This window comes from Clarias gariepinus, chromosome 1 (genome assembly GCF_024256425.1).
Source record: "Clarias gariepinus isolate MV-2021 ecotype Netherlands chromosome 1, CGAR_prim_01v2, whole genome shotgun sequence".
Lineage (NCBI taxonomy): Eukaryota > Metazoa > Chordata > Actinopteri > Siluriformes > Clariidae > Clarias > Clarias gariepinus.
The window spans coordinates 15515001-15535528 of record NC_071100.1 but is presented as its reverse complement, the minus strand read 5'-3'; the positions used below and the strand labels follow the sequence as shown (position 1 = coordinate 15535528).

The 20528-nt window shown below is 38.1% G+C and overlaps 1 protein-coding gene across 14 annotated transcripts in view; it reads right to left on the bottom strand.

The window, feature by feature from the left end:
* Nucleotides 1–507: 507 nt before the first annotated feature.
* Nucleotides 508–20528, bottom strand: part of LOC128518912 (adhesion G protein-coupled receptor L2-like) — a 133236-nt gene continuing 113215 nt past the window's right edge. For 4 of the 14 annotated variants that reach the window (XM_053492306.1, XM_053492326.1, XM_053492317.1 and 1 more), the window contains 5 exons: nucleotides 18129–18297; nucleotides 17058–17186; nucleotides 15772–15868; nucleotides 10395–10523; nucleotides 508–2560 (listed from right to left, as the gene is read on the bottom strand). In XM_053492306.1, coding sequence (XP_053348281.1) covers nucleotides 1809–2560; nucleotides 10395–10523; nucleotides 15772–15868; nucleotides 17058–17186; nucleotides 18129–18297 — 1276 coding nt within the window. In that variant the 3' untranslated portion in view covers nucleotides 508–1808. Of the gene's footprint in view, nucleotides 2561–3163; nucleotides 3215–5095; nucleotides 5131–10394; nucleotides 10524–15771; nucleotides 15869–17057; nucleotides 17187–18128; nucleotides 18298–20528 lie in introns of those variants that run through there. The other 10 variants (XM_053492346.1, XM_053492363.1, XM_053492353.1 and 7 more) reach the window with 7 other exon arrangements.

The window sequence follows — 20528 nt, the reverse complement described above, 5'->3', positions numbered from 1 at the left end:
AAAGCAAGGCCAAGTCGGTGTGGTGCATTTATTATTTATTTTAGGAGGTTACGGCTCTATCATTATTTCTCGTAGCGCAAAACCGATGAACAATGCACTCAGCCCACCAATGCCATCTGCCGTTTCCATTTCCCGACCACTCCTCTCAGGCTGGAGGGTGAAAACAAAGGGAAAAAAAAAACAAAACGAGAAAAGCAACAACAACTTTTCTGAATGGCTCCATTGTTTGACGAAATGCTCTTCAGCTCATTTATTCAAGTCTGATGTTGTTTTGGAGCCATTAACATATTAATTAGCAGCTAATGGATTTAATTAGGTTACTTTGTAATTAACCAGTGAAGAACTGATGAAGCGAAGTCAGGAAATCTTTGATGAAATGTTCCAGGAAGTGTAATTTCTTTCTTAGTTTCTGGCAGTTTTTTTTTCTTTTTTTTTTTCCTTTCTAACTAGCGTTCATTATTTCATGAGAATATGTGCAATGATATACATTCTGGTACAAACAAGAAGGAAAAAAAGAAATTGTCACATTTATTTTGATATCAAGAGTTGATTTTACATCAGCGTCCGACAATGGGTTCCTACGGAGAAAAAAAATAAAAAAAACAAAACAAAACAAAAGAAATACAAGATGATTATTAACCGTATTTTAATCTCAAACACTCTTCCATTCCAGATTTATTATTATTATTCTTTATGGTTGTTATATAATATTCCATACGTCATTTAATAAATTATTTAGTATCAAATGCTGAGATATGTTTCTTAAAACTCTGTGTTGACAGTCACACAGGAAATAAAAAAAAAAAAACTAAAAAAAAAAAAAAAAAAAAATCCTTATCCCTGGCAAATAGTGCCATCAAAATAAATTACATACAAGTCCAATTCTCTCCCAATTTGTGCAAGACATAGCTTTTTCTTTTAAGGTTGAAAATCACGCGGAAGGTTTCTCCCTCCCCGCACATCTTTATTGGCAAAAAAATACTTTTACAATCAAAAATCCGTAACCGATGAAGGCAAACGCACTGCTCACAAGTGAAAGTGTAAATACGGGCTTCTGCTCATGTTCTCAAAGCTTCTACAACAGACAAAGTGTAAGAAGATTTCACACAAGAAAAAAAAGTGCAACCCCTTTCCTCAAAAAGTCCTCTTTGAAATGTCATTCATGGTTGCCACAATAAGTTTTTTTAATCATCATTAATTGTCTTTTTCTATTTTTTTTTTCATCTATTTTTGTTTTCCACTTGTGGTACAGCAAAATATATTTTTCTTTAGCCATCATTTTTATAAGAGTTACATGTGCAATAGAGAAAATATAAGGCCTGAGTCAGGAGTAGTGGTTCTTTTTTTTTTCCTTTTCTTTCTTTGCCTTTCTTTAATTTCATCAATTTTTCTCCTTCCGTAAAGTCGCGAGACGCCATCCGCGGGGTCGCGTTTCCTTTCGGCGTCTTGGCTTCGAAAAACCCCAGGACACTTGAGAAATTCTACAAAAAACGCCATTGTTCGTAATGTTCGTAAAGTTCGTTAAGGTTGTTGTTGATACAGTACAGTATATCATACAAAATGGTGGCCAGTGCGTGGACGACGCCAGCCTCCTCACAAACACTTTTGCTCGTCAAGCAGCCTGTGTGCTTTTCCCACCTCGGCCCCGGACAGTTTAAACCACAGATGGCTTGAAACTTGGTAAAAAACAACTAAATGGCAAAAAACAAAGCGCATCTGCGGGCCTTTTGGAGAAAAGTTACTGCACCTACTCAAAGAAAGAAAACAAAGCAAAAAACAAAAAGAAAAAAGAAAAGAAAGAAGTGAGCTCAGAGGCTGGTGATGAGCTGCATTTGTCCGTCTTTAGGGCTCTCATTGTCTGAGGGTTGACACTCGGGATCCTCAAACCCGCGCCCGCTGCAGCTCTCACTGATTTGGTAGTACGACGTGGGCTGGACGCTGTCCCCAATGCTTTTGTGGCACGGTTCGTCCGTCTCACTGTGCCCGGACGATGAAAGAGGGCACTCGTCCTCTCCGTCATGCGGGCACAGAGACGGAGATGAGTCTCTGAGTTCGGGCATGCTTGTATACACCGAGTCCCTGTTGTCGAGCGAGACTGTGGTTCCGTTCTGCCCCACCCCGTCTACCTCTTTCTGCTCCTCCCCGTCCTCTAGATCATGACGGTGCCTGGCAGGTTGGCGCGATGCCTGCTTGGCACTGTACAGGAGCGAATGAGTCCGCTGAGGGAGCAGAGGTGCCTCGAGGACCTCGCGGTGGTGCGGCTGGAGGAGGAGCTCCAGCGCCGGGTGGTTGGCGTCCTTGCCGTCGTCCTCGTTCATGCCTCCGACGCCTCCTATCCCGGCGTGGCGGCCCGGTGGGCATCGGTCTGGGTTGGGCGGCTGCTCGGGGTCGTCCTGGCATCGCGGATGCGGGCGCGGCCGCAGGTTATTATGCACCAACTCGGAGATGATCATCTTTTCGAAGGCGGCGTCGTCTAATGAGTAGCTGCTGTTGAAGTTGCCGTTGAGGGGCAGAGTGTCCATGGCACTGACGTCACGGCTGTTGGTCCGAGAGTGCTGGCCTGGAATAACACAAAGGAACACACTCAGGAACAGAAAAGCCCTCGGACACGCTCAAGCAAAGAAAAGCAGAGCAAACAGTTAATATTAATATTAGCAGCAAACATATTAAACATTTAAGTCTCTGTTAAGGACATATGGACTTGTTTTTCCCCTCCAAAATCGACCCCCATGCGTCAAATTCTCTTTGTGTTGTGCGTTCAGTAATATTCCAGATATTACTGCCATTTCCTGTCCTTAACAGTATGACAATGGAACAAAAATAAAAACGACAAGCAGCCACTAGACCGTTAAAATGCACACACATAATGCACATAGTCACACATAAAAGCGAGCGGCCACTGTATATCAAGAGCAAAACAAGCGCCAAAGGCGGCAAACAAGCAAATGTTCATGAACCGTCTTAAAACAAAATGAAAGCGTGGTCAATGACGCGCACACACACACACACACACAGACACAAGCACACACACACACACACACACACACAGCCATCTGCAGAAAACTGAGCCCCCATGGATGCCAGTCAGTCCTGTCCATACACACACACACACACACACACACAGGCAGGCAGGCGTGCAGGCGGGCGAGGTGCAAGGACTCACTTTGCCACCACTCACATTATGTGTGTCTGCTCAGGCTAGCTGGCCTGAGAACTGCCGACGTGCCAAAAGAAAAAGTGGAAAAAATAAAAATAAATAAATAAAAAGGCGTTTTTTTTTTTTTTTTTATCGTAGCAATGATAAACAAGTGAGAAACAGCAAAAAAGAAAGCTTTTAAACTCTACAGCTCTGAATTCAGTCCATCCTCTTGAAATAGATAATATATTTATACTGCATTATATTATATTATATTACAGATAAATACATTTCTTAACATTATAAATGAAACATATCTTCTTATTTCATGTTTTTATTTTTTTCTCATTCATTATTAAACATTCCAACTATTCCGAAATGTAATAACTGTGTTTTTACCGTAATGTAATTCAATTGTTTTTTGTTTTTTTTTTCCCCGGCTAATATACTAATGTCACCTATTTTGAATTTTTTTCTTAAACATCATTTTGGCACATGAGTTCATCCAATCATTCTCAGATAAAAAATATATTTTCCGGATAAATGATGCAAATCCGAAGCACAAATAACAGATCCCGATCTAAATAATTCATCGCCCGTGTGTGCTATACAGTAATAAACGATCTGAGATGAGTACGATCAATAAAACACATGTGGATGCATATGGAGCGGCGACGAGCAGCCCCTTTCATTGCTGTAATTATGACTTCCTTCATTGCTCATCACTTAGTTCATCTAATTAACGAGCGGTTGCACCGGATGACTGAATTCAGGATATGGAGTGTGTAAGGGTACAGCAGCAAGCATTCACAGCATCTCTCTCGAAAGCCCTCGGCGCACGTCTAATGGAGGCGACCTTCAAGCTTAAAAGCTTGCATAATCTACTTCAGGCTTGTTTTGACTTCTCTAATGCCAAGAATTATTCTTCACCAATTTCGGTTCGTAGCTCCTTCCGTCGTATACCAGCCGTTTCATTCAGGCAGCTCATGCAGCATCACGAGGTGGAACAACACTCTCAGAGAAAAGCGCTATCCGCCCCGTTCCGCATGCATGAGCTCAGAGGTGGCGTCAGGTCTAACATCCCTGAGACTGACAGAAGAGAAAGTAACACGGCAGAATTACGCTCTCCCGAACTCAAATAGTCACAAATGCCTGTAGCGTTATAGAGACTCACAAACTCCTGATCTCTGTTGCACTGCTCGGGATATAAAGTAATGTTTTTTTTTTTTTTTTTAACACTAATTTCCATTCTCATTATCATCAAGACCAAATTCTGCATGTGTATTCAGTTGACATTTCCTTGTAGTGCCATATAATTCCTAAAGCTCATAACAAAGTCTTTCCACGCTTGTTCATTCTCTCCTCAAACACATGGTGTTGCTTGCCACCGGAACGTCGCCGCTTTAAGATGTACGCCGAGGGCTAACCGGATTCTTTTCCAGTCTTGATGTGTTTAAACATCTCATCAAATCATAATTACCAAGCAGGGCAAAAAAAAATATATTAAAAAAGTCACAAAATGAATTTAAAACAGTCACATTTAGAACTCAATGATCTAATAAGAAAGCAAATGTACAAAGAGCAAAAAAAAAAAAAGAAAAGCAGGAAATATGACAGGATGGAGGAAAACTGAAAGTCCAAAAATATATATTAAGAATTAGATTAATGATTTGTGTGCTGTGTTCATTCCTTCATTTTCTATACCCCTTATCCTGTACAGGATCACGGGAAGCATGGCCATAAGGTCGGGTACATCCTGGACACTGTGACAGTCCATCGCAGGACACACATGCACACACACACACTTATTCACACACTATGTGATATCATCTGCATGTCTTGTGGGAGGAATCCAGAGGAAACCCATGAAGCACGGGTTTGAAAACATACAAACTCCACGTGCACAAACCTAAGGCGGGAATCGAACCCTAGACCCTGTAGGTGCGAGACTGCAGTGCTAACAACCCAGCCTTCGGTGTAGTGATGTTCAAAGTCTACAAACAAGCATATGTTTAATACTTAATTAATGCTTTCATAATGATGAAGTAAGGCGATCGCTTATCCGATCCCTTATCATTAGGAAATAATGAAGCGTATACATTAACACACAAGTGATACATCGTATGGAGGCTGTTCAGGCATTAATAATGGCAATCGTTCAAAATGAACTCTGTTAATTAATATAATTTCTCATATTATTTAGAGTGATAATTAACATTATTAGGAGGTTTTACAACACAGACCAAGTTCAATATAATAGAGGACTAATTCGATTTGATTCGTTGTTCAGCGATCCGAGTCTTCTCATGCTTCCCATAACTTTACAGGCATGCCTCGCTGTGTCTGAAATTCCACCAGCAAACATGTTAAACAGTATGTTTTAGGAATATAACTTCTGGCTTAAGATATAAACGCAAGCATGACAGTTTCAACGGAAGCACCATTAGTCAAAACGTACACATTAAAGTGAGCTAGCTAACAGCGTTGTGCTATAAATTGAGTTCACTTGCACTGTCCAAATCATAGTCACACCGATATTCGGCATAAAAGCACTTACATACTGCAAACCTACGTTCCCTTAGTCTTATTAATCCCTCAAATGAACTTCCCTTTGAGTTTTACTAAAAGACTAATTAATTGTGTTTGATCCATTATTGATGCATATGACTCAAAGAATAATTTTTTTTTTTAAAGTACATGGATTTCCACAAATTATTCATTCCCTCCCGAAAAGACAGCAAGGATAAGAGATTCATATGCTGGATTAACTGCTGCTCCGTTTCACTTCTTGTGCAGGATATGACTCGAGTCCCTCTAATTTGAATAGAAATGGGGGCGAGACTGCAGCAAATAGAAAGGAGGCGGCAAAAAAAATTATTGGTGTTGTAGTGTGACATGCAGTTGTCGAGATAAGAAACGTCTCTCTTGTTGATGCGGAGGAGAAACCAAAACCAGACATCAAATGAATTTAGCTGAAGGAGGGAGAGGGAGTGAGGGAAGAAGGAAGCAATGAAAAAACAATTAAAAAAAAAAAAAAAAAAGGATGACGGTGAAGCACTGCTATTGCCAGGAATTATTGCGTTTTGTTTATGCATGTGCAATCTCTCGAGTCCAGCCAGGTGTGGTGCAGAGAGTGTGACTATCAGATGTGGACAGAAGTCCATAAGGCTATATCAGCATTTCACTCTATTCAGGCACTGCATCAAAGCCAACGCTGCAGAATTTTCCTACGGATGCTTTCAGGACCTGCACCATTCCTTTTTTTTTTCTTCTCTTTGCTTTACCCTTCCCCTTTTCCTTGCCTTCATGCTTTTAATAAAATGGAAGGTAAAGCAAGAAGGCCATGCAACTTACTTCAAGGCCATGGTGTTCTCATTGTTCAGTCGCTGCATGCCTTGGATTTACAGCGAAACGACTGACATATCCATATAGGCCTTCATCTGAGAAGGCGTCTGAATAGAGTAAAGCCCCAAGACGTGGATGTAATGCCAACACGCTGTATCAGCTCCTCGCTTTCATTTCCACCCACTCTCCCTCTCGACGAGAAGCTCTTCTGTTCGATTAACCGGGCACAGGCCACATTTCCCCGAAGGAACCCTCTTCGAAAAGAAACTCTTACCCACTCTACTCTTAAACAACCAGTAAGAGTTCACCAATGCATGAAATACATTGTACAATTCTGTAATGCCATTCTCTCAGTCCTTTAAGTGTTTAAGTGTGATAAGATGGCTCGCAGCCTTTCATTCAATTTTGCCTCAATGGTTTATTTATTTTGCAGGCGTCAGCTGAAAAGGCCTGAAATAACATAAAAGCAAAGTAATAAATTTCAACAATGTAACAAGAACCTCAAATAAAATTCTTCCAGGATTAGTGCCGGATCCTTGCCACCTGCTCATTTTTTTTGTCATTGCAACCTTCAACGTTCCTTCTGTGCTCGCTAAACTAACGAAACTGCTTGCACCTTATACCAAGCTAACAGGAATGCTTGAGAATCGCTATTTTCCTTTTTTGTCCTCAGTGGTGTAAAGAATACGCCTACATTGGTTTGGCATCTCTGTTTTCTAACTACAAGATCCCAGAGGACTTTTTTTCTCCAAGTGATTAAAACCAGTGTGTTTGTATTCGTTATGCCTAAACACCATTTACTACAAATCAGGATGCAAGCTATAGAGCAGCGTAATGAAGTAAGTACTGTTACAAATGGGTTGCTTTGTGGAATTTTTTATGAGGCACATTTAGATTGTGGGAACCATGAAATCGAGGATCTTTTTTAAGGTACTTTTAGCTTCTGGCACTGTAATACGAGAAACTACTGGGGAGATTACCATACAAACCATAACTATATTTGGGGCGGAGCTCAACATACAAACCATAGCTATATTTGGGGTGAAGAATAACATACAAACCATAGCTATATTTGGGGCGGAGCTTAAAATATAATATACAACTATTATGGTTGAGCTTAAAATACAATCAATAATAAGTCAGGTAAAGCTTAAACAGTCAATATCTATAGGGGTGGGGCTTAACCTACAATCATTAACTACCGGGCTCGAACTTGTCACACAATCTATAACTATCGAGGTTGAGCTTAACATACCAAGACAACTGACTGGTCAATCTTCATAATACTAAATAATGTTTTGGATGTGCACACTTGTAGGCTCTAACTCTTTAGTAAGAAAAAGTAAAAATTGTGCTTTTGGTTGTTCGACTGCTTCTGATAGAAATTCTAATTCAGTCCAGAAAGCATAGTCCTTGTTAGAAGAGTTTTTGGTGATCTTTGCTTCCTCAAATGATCCTTGTATTTTGGTGTAACCACGACTTGTATTGACCCAAAGATATACAGTATACAACAAGTTACCTAATAAATTAAACCGACTAAATGCATTTTGCCCCACGGTGCTGTAGATTTCTTAAATCTAATTGGTCAGAAGGTGTTGAATCATTTCCTAACACACTTCTCAACAGTCATGCTGGCTACAAAGCTATTATATCACACCATTGTTGACTGTTTTCCCATTACAGCACACTCTGGAGTGTTTTGTTTTTCACACCATGAGTTATAACGTGTAATCTGTACTAGAACCCAACGACTGCAATTATAACTGGAGTTTCTAACCAAACAATGGAAACTTCTTTCTCTGTGGTCTGGGTAATGACTGATGGGAATTGCACAAATGAATAATGGAGCCAGGTGAAGCCACGCTTCAGTGTTGGTGGTCATCCAAGTAAGCGAGTCATCCTTGATGGTGGCGCGCTGAGGATTTGGAAGACACCAGCAACAGCTATGTGCTCTAGTTAGAACACAAACAGGCTGATTGGAGCGGAGCCACAGGCGCTGGTGTGAGATGAGAGAGCCGTCCTCAGCATGCACATCCCGCTCCTGTGATAGACACGCAGAAGACCTGCACTCTGTACGCTGAGACGGAGACGGAGCAGGACGAGGCCTTCAGTGTCCATCACCTTACTCCTGCTGCTCTACATGAATTATTTTATTGTGTTCATTATCTATTTATAGCCACTCTCCATGCTCTAATGTGCATGTGTATTTTTCAGAGTGTGCATTACAGGGCGAGATGACTGACAGCAGCTGCCATTTAGCAGTCTGAATATTTCATTACAGGCAGAGAAATGGGAGAGAAGAAAAATCACATGTTAGTGTTTATGTGGAGCAGTTTTCTCCGAAGTGATGATTAACCACATCTCAATTCATGGCAAGTGACAAACTGTGACATGCCTTTGAAAAGAAGTGCAGGTCTGTCATATTATTAACACTGTGCTGTTGCTGTTATCCATCCCTCCATTTATGAAAAATACAATCTTCTTTTTCTTCCATCCATCCATCCATCCATCCATTCATCAAGACAATGCTCTGCTTCCAAATTTGTGCCCCAGTGCACAAAGAAAGGACCATAAAGACACGGTTTGATGAGTTTGATGTGGAAGAACTTGACTGGCCCTAACACAGAGCCCTGACCTCAACCCCATCAAGCACCTTTGGGATGAACTGGAACGGAGATTGCGAGCCAGGCCTTCTCATCCAACATCAGTGCCTGACCTCATAAATGCTCTAAAAAATGAATGGGCACGAATTCCCACAGAAACACTTCAAAATCTTGAGGACAGCCTTCCAAGAGGAGTGGAACCTGTTATAGATACAAAAGGGGGACCGACTCCATATTGAAGTATATGGATGCAATGTCATTGCAAATTTGACCAAATACTTTTGTCCATGTACAGTAGTCTATCTATCTATCTATCTATCTATCTATCTATCTATCTATCTATCTATCTATCTATCTATCTGTCTGTCTATAGTTAATTCATTAATTAATTAAATTCATATGACTACTATCACTACTACTACTACTGATAATAAAAATTATAATAATTAAGCGTAGAATTGGTCAAAACAGCATTTTGCATTGCATGACCTTTAAGCTAGAGCCTGTTTGTAATCGAAACACAAACCCAGCTGAGACGAGTGTTCTTAATCATACATATGCAACAAATCGGGATGTGGAGAAACGCTCTGAATATAATCGCTATCTGTCAGGCTCCACTAAAATCTATCCTTTCTGCATGACCTCCTTTATCCCCCCTCCCACCCTTTTTTATTCTCCTATTTTTTTTTTACTTTCGTCTTTCTCTTGCTCTTTCTCTTGCCATCATTTCATCAGGAAATGCTGCCAGATGCGAATGTCAGGCTCTGGCCGATGTAACGTTTGATGCTGGCGGGATGGCGCCAGTTAAAGCAGTTTGTTCTTGTTTTGTTTTGATGAAAGGCTGAGTCAGACGCAGAAAACACAAAGCGAGTGTCCATCACGCCGGTTCTCGCCGCGTCCTTACGAGTGACGCGAGGTGTCGAGAGCGAAATTTGCATGCCATCTGTGTGCATTAGCACTGAGTGCCAACGGACTCAGAACCCGTGCACTGAGTGCCAATGGACTCAGAACCCGTGCTCGTTGTTAGGAAGGTGATCGCAATAATGCCTTTAGAAAAAGTTAATTCGAAAGTTGGGAATAAAAAATAAAAAAAGGATAATAATGAAAAAAAAAAAGAGGATGAAGAGTAAAAAACAAAATGACGTCAATGACACCCGTAATGCTGTTTTAGACAGTTCAACAGTTTCCCCATAGAGTTAAAAGCCACAAAAACCCACCTAGACCCTTTTCCTCTCTTTATACACACACACAGACACACACACACACAGCTTGACAGATTTTCTGTAAGGAAACAGGAGGGCATGAGGCACCTGGTGAGTGGAAGACAGGCGGAGAAGGTGTGTTGCACACAATGGTTTCGGCGAGGAGGTTATTATAGGGGTTGTTAGTGTCGTGTGCTCGAAGGAGGGGGTTAGTTAGAACATAGTTGCCAGTCATTCCTGCAGGGAAAAGAAAAGAATAGAAAAAAACAACAGAAAGAAGGAAGGAAAATAAGAAAGGTTAGACGAGGAGAATAAGAAAAAGATTCATCATAGTTAGCAATAAAATGTGCCCACCCACGCACTCGCTTTTTCAAACAGGATTAATAGTAATTCTGAAGTGGTTTCCTCTGAACATCTAATTATACAGTGGAATTATATTTAGTCTACCTGAAATAAAACAGCAGACTATATACTGTGAGACACACACACACACACACACACACGCGTACAGTGCTGTTCTTTGTTTTGCACAGTACTGCTGTTGTGTTCTTTGAATTTGATTGGTCACAAGCTGTTGATTCATTTTTTAATACTTTTTTTTTCTTTAATTTTTTTTTTATATATTTGTTTAAACACTCACTGTGAGAGATTTTTTATTTACAGGTTTATTTAATGCACTCGTTCTACTACCTTATCGCTTCTGTAGTAACAATAAATATGGAGGGACTTGTATTTCAGAAACTTTAGATAAATATATGAAGACATACAGTATGAAGATGAAAGTTAAGATGAAATATAATAACACAGTTACTATTATCTCTGCTTTGTAACAGTTTATTCGTAACTGAACAATCTCATTTCGAGGCTGTTCCACAACATTAAATGCAACCGTGAATGGATGAAATGGTTTGACGTGAAAAAAAAAAAAAAAAAATGAGATGGCTGATCGAATAAAACTTCGTCATCTTGTTGTTGATTTTTTGTTGTTGTTGTTGTCACAGCACAACCCTACATTTTTTATTCCTTATGTACTCTTTAGATTTAGCCTATTAGATTTCAGAAGAGCTTATTTTTTAATATATAGCTAGTATTTTTACTACATATCCTTCTGCAAATGGCAGAACTGGCAACTGACAGAAGATGTGGGGAATAAACCATGGAGGTGTCGGACAGTTCTTTCAGATTTACTTTACATTTGCACTAATTGTGCTTTAGAATATCATCTAAAATCCAGGTGTGTAATTAACAACTGTTAGAACAACTGTGATGTGAAGTGATACGGACAGTTAAACTTCCCAGTGCTGTTATGTCCTATATCACCACTCATGATTACCAGATTACTCGGTCAGAACTAACTGTTATATAATATTACAATATAATATTTCTGTGTTAATAATTTGATGCAAAGTTTTTACAATTCTAAATAATATCGTTTCCCACTTCCAATCTAAACAGTAGAATAAAACTTTTCATAATCATATTTATAAAACTTCCAAAATCAAAATGCTTAAAATATTTAAATGAAACTTTTTTAAGCATTTTGATTTTGAAAGTTGCATAAATCGAGTTTTTTTAACACATGCCTGAATGTTTTATAAATCAATTCTGCTTGCAATCCTTTAGAAAGTAGTAAGTTCATGATCTAAAATCAGCGAGCTATCAGAATAAAATGATTATCGATATGGTCTCTTTACCCTATTTGGTGGAAGTAACAGAAAAAAAAGAAATCCTGCATTTTAATGAAATCAATAGGCTTTTCTGGCCCGATAGAAAAAAGACAGAATCGGAGAAATGACTGCCGTCAGTATAGAACGTCGGTACGGTTCTGCGCTTCGGGGTCAACAGCAGAACCTTTCCGCCGAAGCTGACAGCTATACCTTGAACTGGACGAGGATCAAAATCAATTTGCTTCTGTGAAATGATAAAGCGCTGAATGAAAGAACAGATGGATGAGTGCTGCCAGCTTGAATTGCACTTGGGTCAGCATGTGCTTTGGGTCAACAGTTGAATCTTTGTACCGAGTCTGACGGATCCGGTAAATTTTATTTTTTTATTTTTTTAAATCCTTGGATGAGCAAAATCTATTTTTTTTATGACAGGGGGGTGAAATGAGAAGTAAGGATGGCAGGATTAGAGAGACGGATATGAAATCGTGACATCACATTTGGAGGTTGTAAGAAATTTCAGGGAGGTTCTATGATTTGATGGAGAGTCGGGTAGATAAAGTGGCCTTGGGCTTTTGGATAGAAGTAGGGACGACTTGAGGTCGAAAATGTGGCGCTGGTTCTTTGAGACGATTAGAGCAAAACATTTTTTATTACTTTTTTAATATTTGCCATTGCAGTTGATATACTACATTCTGAAAAGCACATTTACACTGAGATTATTATAAATTGCACATTTATATAAAAAATGTTATGTAACAGTAATGAGAGTTAAAAAAAACTCTTGCAAGTTTTATTATGCGAGATGTAATAATGTGTCAAAAATAAAATAATAAATTAAACATTAATTTGATAAGACTCTGGGTTCTTTTACTACTTTAAAGTAGATTATTTTCCAAAACCAGCATGTACCTACAATATTAGAGTTTTTAGTTACTAAAAAAAAAGCACACTGTACCTTCTTTAAATCTTACTTTATATTAGATATGTTATAATCATAATATTTTATGTTGTTTTTTATATAATCCATAAAAATATACAGATTGTTACTAGGTAACCGTAAAACTCAACATTATTAGTCGTGAGGACTTTCCCATGGTGGAAAACCTGAAGAAACAGCGTTACCTCTAAACGTTACAAACCACTGGACACTTTCAAAAATTGCGAATAAACATTTAATTCAATTCAATTTTATTTGTATAGTGCTTTTAACAATTGTCATTGTTGCAAAGCAGCTTTACACAATCAAAAGCTTTATGGCTTTAGGTTAATATGGAGTCCAGTTCGTTATTGGAGGTATATAAACATGTCCTTACAAAAAACACACAGTATCAATAAATTATATCTTGGTTAAAATGAACGTGGAATGGATGTTTCTGAAATACAGCATGTTTACTGTTAATGCTAAGTGTGCGAATGAGCCTGCATTAAGTTTTAAGAGATATAAATCTGAATAAAAGTCTAAACTTTAAGGTACTATTCTTACAGTGTCTCAATTTACTTTCTGATCTTTTTTTTTTTTTTTACTGCACAGTTAAAATTAGCACAATGGAATAAAATGGAAAGTGCACTGCTTCTCTTCACACCGTCAAACTCCAGAAGTTTATTCTTCACACACCATCACCACTGCAGAAAGATTTTATCCTATACACTGTATCTATATATATAAAAATGTTCTGACTGACGTTTCTTGTTTCTCAGAAGATGTCGTACCTGACAAGGCATTTTTAAAGAGTTTGACTCGGGCGCTAGACTCCACAGTAATTGTGTGTGTGTGGGGGGGGTAGACAGGGCTGACTAAAGTTTAACATCATCGTCTCATCTGCGACACTCTTGCTCGCTTTAAATAATTGAACAGACTGCTTTTTTTTCTTAATGCAGAATTGGTTATTGTTGGATCTGCTTGACTGAAAGCAGTGATTTTAAACGTCTGAGAGATGTGATTAAAAAAAAACGCTACATAAATAAATAAATAAATAAAATAGTTCATTGATGTGCTGGTGCCTTTTATGCCTCTCGACAGTTTTTACATTGTTATGTCTGCAGGTAAAATATAACAACAACAAAAAAATAAATCAAAGATTTTGAAAATTGAAAATCTTAACAAGTACTTCTGTTAGTCTACATCCATAGGAGTAAATGCTACATGAAATACTAAGCTTGGGGAATAAAAGAAAGGATCAAAAGTAAACAGAAGACAAAAATTGACATCTTCTCCTCATGCTAATAGTCACCATTAATCATTAAGGTTGTATCATTAGAAAATTGTTGACACGCCTGCAGTATTTGTGTGTTAAATTCATTTAAATTTCATACGAGTTCAAGTCAAACTGGGACTTTTGATTGCACACAATAGCAGAACACAGTTATAAGAGTTTAAAAGAAAGACAACATTTTATTTCTCTATATACAGGGAGATGTGGTGATAACTCCCAGCTGAGTCCCTGTGATGTGCAAGTGGTGTTGGTAAATGATTGTGTGTACAGTTCCCACAGACAGATGAGTCTCTTCTGCAAGTTGTCTTCAAGTTGTCCGCTGATTTTCAAGGATCAGTTGCTCCACTTGCTGAATGTTCACCGTCTGAACCGTAATGTGCTTGAAGTCTTCTGTAAATGTCAATCAGTTTTACTTCTTTGTTCATAAGATATTTTTATATTTATCATAAGTCCCGGTTTGACTTGAACGCCCCTCAAGTGCAAGTGGTAGCCTTAAATAAGCGTCCAACATAGAGTTCTGACCAACACACCGACAACCAACATCTAAACTAACCAAATTGAGTATGAAGGATGAACCAAATGATTGGCTTCCATGAATTCTTTGGACTCAAATTCTTATTGTTCAACTTATTAACACTTATGTTAAAAAAAATAAATCCATTACTTTAGTTCCTGCCTGTTTTTATAAGTACGTTTATAGGTAACATTTTGAAATATCCATGAGACAAAGCTGCAGCTTGTCATTTTACCAGGAAATCAGAGCGTGTAAACTCCTACACCCGGGACTCCTTTCATAACGGTTACATAAACCTCCCCTAACAAAAAACCTCACCACATGACCGAGTACATGTTTTTCCCTGTCAAGCTTCACTTTTTTAGTCTTTTTCAGACGTTCAGGTAGGTCTTCTTCCATGTGTGTATTGGCCTGGGGCTTAATCAATCCAAATGTGACATCATATAAGTAGATTATGAAGCTCATTTCTCGGCTAGGGGTGTGGCTAAGCAGAAATCTCATTTGCATAAACACTGAAACGGTGTGTTCGGAAAAGGAGTGAGTGTAAGGTATCAAAAATGCATTATCTGGAGGTGTGTCAGCTAGAGCATTGAACGCAAACACACTTTGAGGGATCTCTGAGACCTGTGATACATATATAGTACAATACGGAACATTTAAAATGTGTTTACATCATCGTTCAAGTCTCTGTATATATACGCTGTTACTAAAGCAGCAATAACATGAGAATGAGGGCATAAATTAGGGCACCTTACCATTCTAGCCGTGTTGTTATAAAATTACCCTCCAACCAATCAGGTTGTTTTGTTGTATGACGAACATGAATGCTCCTTCTGACCAATCAAAATTTAATATTCAATCATGCTGTGGTATAAATGATACATTCTCATTGTAGATGCTTCAGGAGCTAAAACCTTTCATCAGAATTATATAAGAGCCTACAAAAGACATTCAATTACGTGCACCTTGCTAGTGTGAACCCATTGTGAGGTTTGCAAAACTAAACTTTTTAAAACAAACAAAACCAAAAGCGCATCCGAGTCATCAAACGTTTCTGTTTCGCTTGTCTTTTCGAGCAGTCGAGCGCTCACCTTGGTTCAGTGTCGAAGTGCTGTTGATGTCTCCGGAGATAAAGGAAGACTCGGACTGCTTCCTCACCGTGTCGTTCCACATCCGCCTGATACGACTCTAGGACATAAACGCACACGCAAACACGCCGTTAACTGCTAATGCATGCAGCACGTTTGGAAAAAAAAAAAACGGCACTAATTAACGAAGAGCAGAAGGTAACAACGATCATTATGCTTTCCGTCACGCAACCTCGTGCCTTTTGGGAGCAGGAGCAAGAACGGCAGACAAAAAGGAAATGCTGGTAAAAAAAAATGAGAGAGAGAAAAGAAAAGAATAATAAAAATAATAGTGGTAATAATAATATAATTATGGTTATATTTATGGCGGAAAAGTTGCGATGTGCACTACTTGAAAAAGTTACGTTCATGGAGTCTTTACAGGAAGCAGAAATCACGCTGGGGTCTATTTAGTGAAAACCAAGGTTGGTAAGAAACTCTATTACAGCGAGCTTGTACAACGACATGGCTGCTTATTGACGCCGGAACGAACACTACAGGTGTGAAGAAGAGTCACGCTGATGACACTGATATTCTAACAGCGACAAAGGGTCTGATTCGCTAAGAGCTCCATTAAGGCTCGTTAATCTGCGTGCGAGGGGAAAATAAATCCCGCTTGCAATTGATTTCCCGTTTGCTGGCAAAACCTACTAACCACAATTAGTCACAAAGAATCTCATTTAAGAGAATGATTAGGTCTGCCCCGGATGAGAAATTAACTTCTGAGGAATACGGCTTTCTTTCCCTCACGCGGGTGGATTAAATGAGGAAGGCATGTTATAGTCCTGATACTTTAGCAGGCGGAGCGTAACGTAGCCTAATTATTTAAGGGCATTAATAAACAACTAATATACTTAAAACCTAGTCACAAAAAGACAGTCGTGGCTTAAAGAAAAGTTGTCAAGCAGATATGGTGTTTTTTTTTTTTTACTTTTTTTTTATGTTGTTGTTTTTTTTCTTCTTTGTTTTCCTTTTGTTCATCATTCCCTGAGGTATGTAAGAAAATCCATTATCTGTTCTTTTCTTCCACTACGATTTGGATCTCAGCAAGTCTTAAAATCTCAGAAAGCATTTATTAAATCAGGCACAAAAACTCTTTCGCAGACCCGAAGGCACAAAAAACACTTATCACAATAAAAGCTGGTGTTTTTTTTTTTTTTTTCCATTTAAAAATGTGTGTCAGAACAACACATTAAAAGCACGGTGGCCGCTGATGGAGAAGTGAAAAGATGGAGAGTTAAGTGCTCTACCTGTGTAGCGGAGGAGTACCGGGCCGTGGACCGATACGTGGACGCTTTGCCCACGCTGTGAGAGCTGTCCGGGGGCAGAGCGCCGCAGCACTGAGACTGACGGAAACACTTCCCATATTCCTTACGCACCTGCAGCAATGCAACATAAATAAAACATGAACAAATTTATATCAGGACAGAAATTATTAACATTAGGAGGAAACATATGGAACGATACGGAATGTATCCATAATGTATGTAATACATAATCAATTTATTCCTTTTACACCCCAGTAGGACTTTTTATTCACTTATAATAGGGACATTTAATATTGTCTTATCGACAAATAGATTCTCTCGAGTGTTTTATTGCTTTTATTCCATCTCTTTTTTTTATCAAGTTTTGCTTTTGGACAAAATCAGTGCTTGACAAACCCTTTTGTCCATCAAAGACATTTGCTTTTTGAGTGCCTTCTTTTAGGCAGTCGCACAATCTCGGCATCAAAAGACTCATTTCACCCTCGAGAGGCTACGGCTAATGGAGCAGACAGCCGAGTGCTTGTTTTGACACTGCTGATGAATTGAAACATTAAACACAGGAAAAGATAACTCGGAATAAAGTTTCCCTGCAGCTCCGTCTCCACCAGTTTACCCATCGCCCCTGGTGAGACGGCACCCGTAGCGACGTCGGGATCCGTTTAATCACACCCCACCTCTTCAGTATATGTATATATAAGCTTCGGCCTGATGCGTACATACACCGGCGAACCTGGAGACGTCTTTAAAAGTAAAAGCACACCCACACCGAGGGAAGTTTTTGAATCATTATACGTGAGCGAGTTGCTAATAGTCCCCAGAGGCGCATGAGGCTAATGTTATTTCCCCAATCGCGACAGCTAATCACGAGGCATGAGCTCATGTGATTGCTGCTTAATTAAATTACACAAACAAACAATGAAATCAGAAAGCAGTGCCGTAGACCGAAGACATCGTTCCCAGACATTTTCACGTCTGCTTTCTGTAAAACAGGAGCAGACAGAGAGGCCCAGTTTCCTTTAAATATAGCCAAGGGAGCAGTGAATGATTCTTTACCTTCTTCTGGAGGAGACAGTGGAAGATGAAGATGAACATCCCTTGCAGCGTGTTGAAGACGGTGAAGAGGTAGGCCATGACCACGAACGAATCGTTCAGGAAAAACAACCCGAACGACCAGGTGAGGCAGAGCAGACAGAGCAGCGCAAACGCTCCCAGCACCCATGACCTGCAGGCACGGATAAACAAAACGCCGTCATTACCGAGGCATCGCAATGTAAACCGCCGTCTTGATTTTTTTTTTTTTTTTTAAAGAAAAGCATCAATACAAGATTTTACTAACATCTCTATTTTTACTACTCTACTAGATACTGAGTTTTAAATTTTGTAGCCTTCACACACTCACATCATAAATATTTTCCATTAGTTTATTCCAAGACAAATTAAATCTACTTGCTTATCCCCAGTAAGTGAAATTATCTTTTTTTTTTTTTTTTTTTTATGAGTACAACAGCTAAATGCCACGCGAGCCTTCATAAATAAATGATCCAGAAACAAACCTGCAGGACGCTGCGAATTTATAATATAAATGACTTCTTAGGTTTATTAGAATTTAATAAGGTACAAAAGCATGAATAAAACAAATCCGCAGGACGTGAACGAATGTCAGAATAGAAACGTATCACTCAAAACTATGACACTTCATAAAATGTCATTAAAATTATAATGCTATGATTCTGCATGCAAAATGTGACCATTTACTACGTGTATAAATTTTTCAATAAAAGCTCTTTTTGCACTACAAGGTGTGACAACATGAATAAAACATGAGCCTAGCCTTGAGAATGGATGCCAGAGCAGAACTTTATTACCTGAAAGCTTGTTTAAAAACAGACTTTTATTAGCACGAAAGATTAGCGCCCATAAATAATAAGGACTCGGGACTCACTTATTTTCGTAAACGTCACAAAAATCATTAACAGCTATTATATAATTTATAAAGCAAAATGTAGATGGTAGGAGTATATTATTCATCTTAAAATGCTTAGACTCTTGAATTATTGAGGAACTTTGAGTGCTGGATTTTTAAGGAGTTAAAATGTAATAAAGCATTAGATAAAGTATCATGTCATGTGACAATACTGTACGTTTAAAACATTCAGCAGGACTTGTCATTTATGTCAGGACAGCCGTTTATTAGCATGAATTACCACTATTGCAATTTAATGTTTTTTTATGAACTTATTTTTTCATATTTATTATTGCAACTCAGAAACATGTGCATAGGCAAAGTGATCATAAAAAATAATACATTTATTAAATTAAATTAAATGTAATAGTATTTTGTAAAAAACTTAAAAAAGCGCGACAAGACACACTTCACAAAAATTACGCTTTTCTCCACATTTTATTAATGTAATCCAATATTTACGTCTGTACAAATCTGCTGTGAACCTTTTTTTTAATTAGAAAGAAAAAATTCACTAAATGTATTACTTTATACTATATAATATAATATAATATAATATAATATAATATAATATAATATAATATAATATAATATAATATAATATAATATACTTCTGCAGCTTTATAATAACAACGGAACTTGCTGCATAGTTTATAATGTGCATTATGATACAAATCTACTGTAAAATCACCTAGACTAAAAACAATTGTAAATTTGCCAGCTAGAAAAATTTATCTCTGTTGCTTCTTTGCACATTTTGCGAATTTCAGACACGCCATGTAAAAAAAAAAATTATTATCAAGTAAACTTTAATTTAAAAAGCAACATGTCAAAAATTACTTCTTCTCAGATTATGTTAGCATTATAAATAAAACTCGGCTCAAACACTTTAAGCTGGGATGATGGCGATGTAAAATTCAACTGAATGTCAGAACTAAAATTTATCAGCAAAAAAATTCCCAGTGCAAAAATTAACATTAATCCTGCAAGCTGCTTCTTTCCACATTTTTAGTGAAATACAACTGTTGGTAAGTTTCATAAATTATGCATGAACGATCTAAAAGAAAATATATAAATTGTTTAATTTAATAGGGAATGAGACAGGAGTGATGTCATAGAAATCTCTAGCAGCCATTTTTAGAAAATATAAAATATTCCATATTTCATTGTATTTAACAGCTGTTAAAAGCACGAGGTATGAAAAAAATATGAATAAATTCATTTAAGAATAAATTCATTTAAGAAAATCCCCTGGCCCTGGGAATGAATGTCAGAATGGAAATTTATTAGCATAAATTCCCACCACAAAAAAAAAAAAAAAAAGAAGAAAAAAAAAGAAAACTGGCGCTGGTTGTGTGCACAGGGTTTTTTTTCCATTGTTGTTTTTTCCCCTCCATATTTTAATAGTGCAGAACAACAGCTAAATGCCATGTGAAGGCCCATAAATAACTCAGACACAAATCCGCTCAAGCTCAGAAATTTGATAAGAA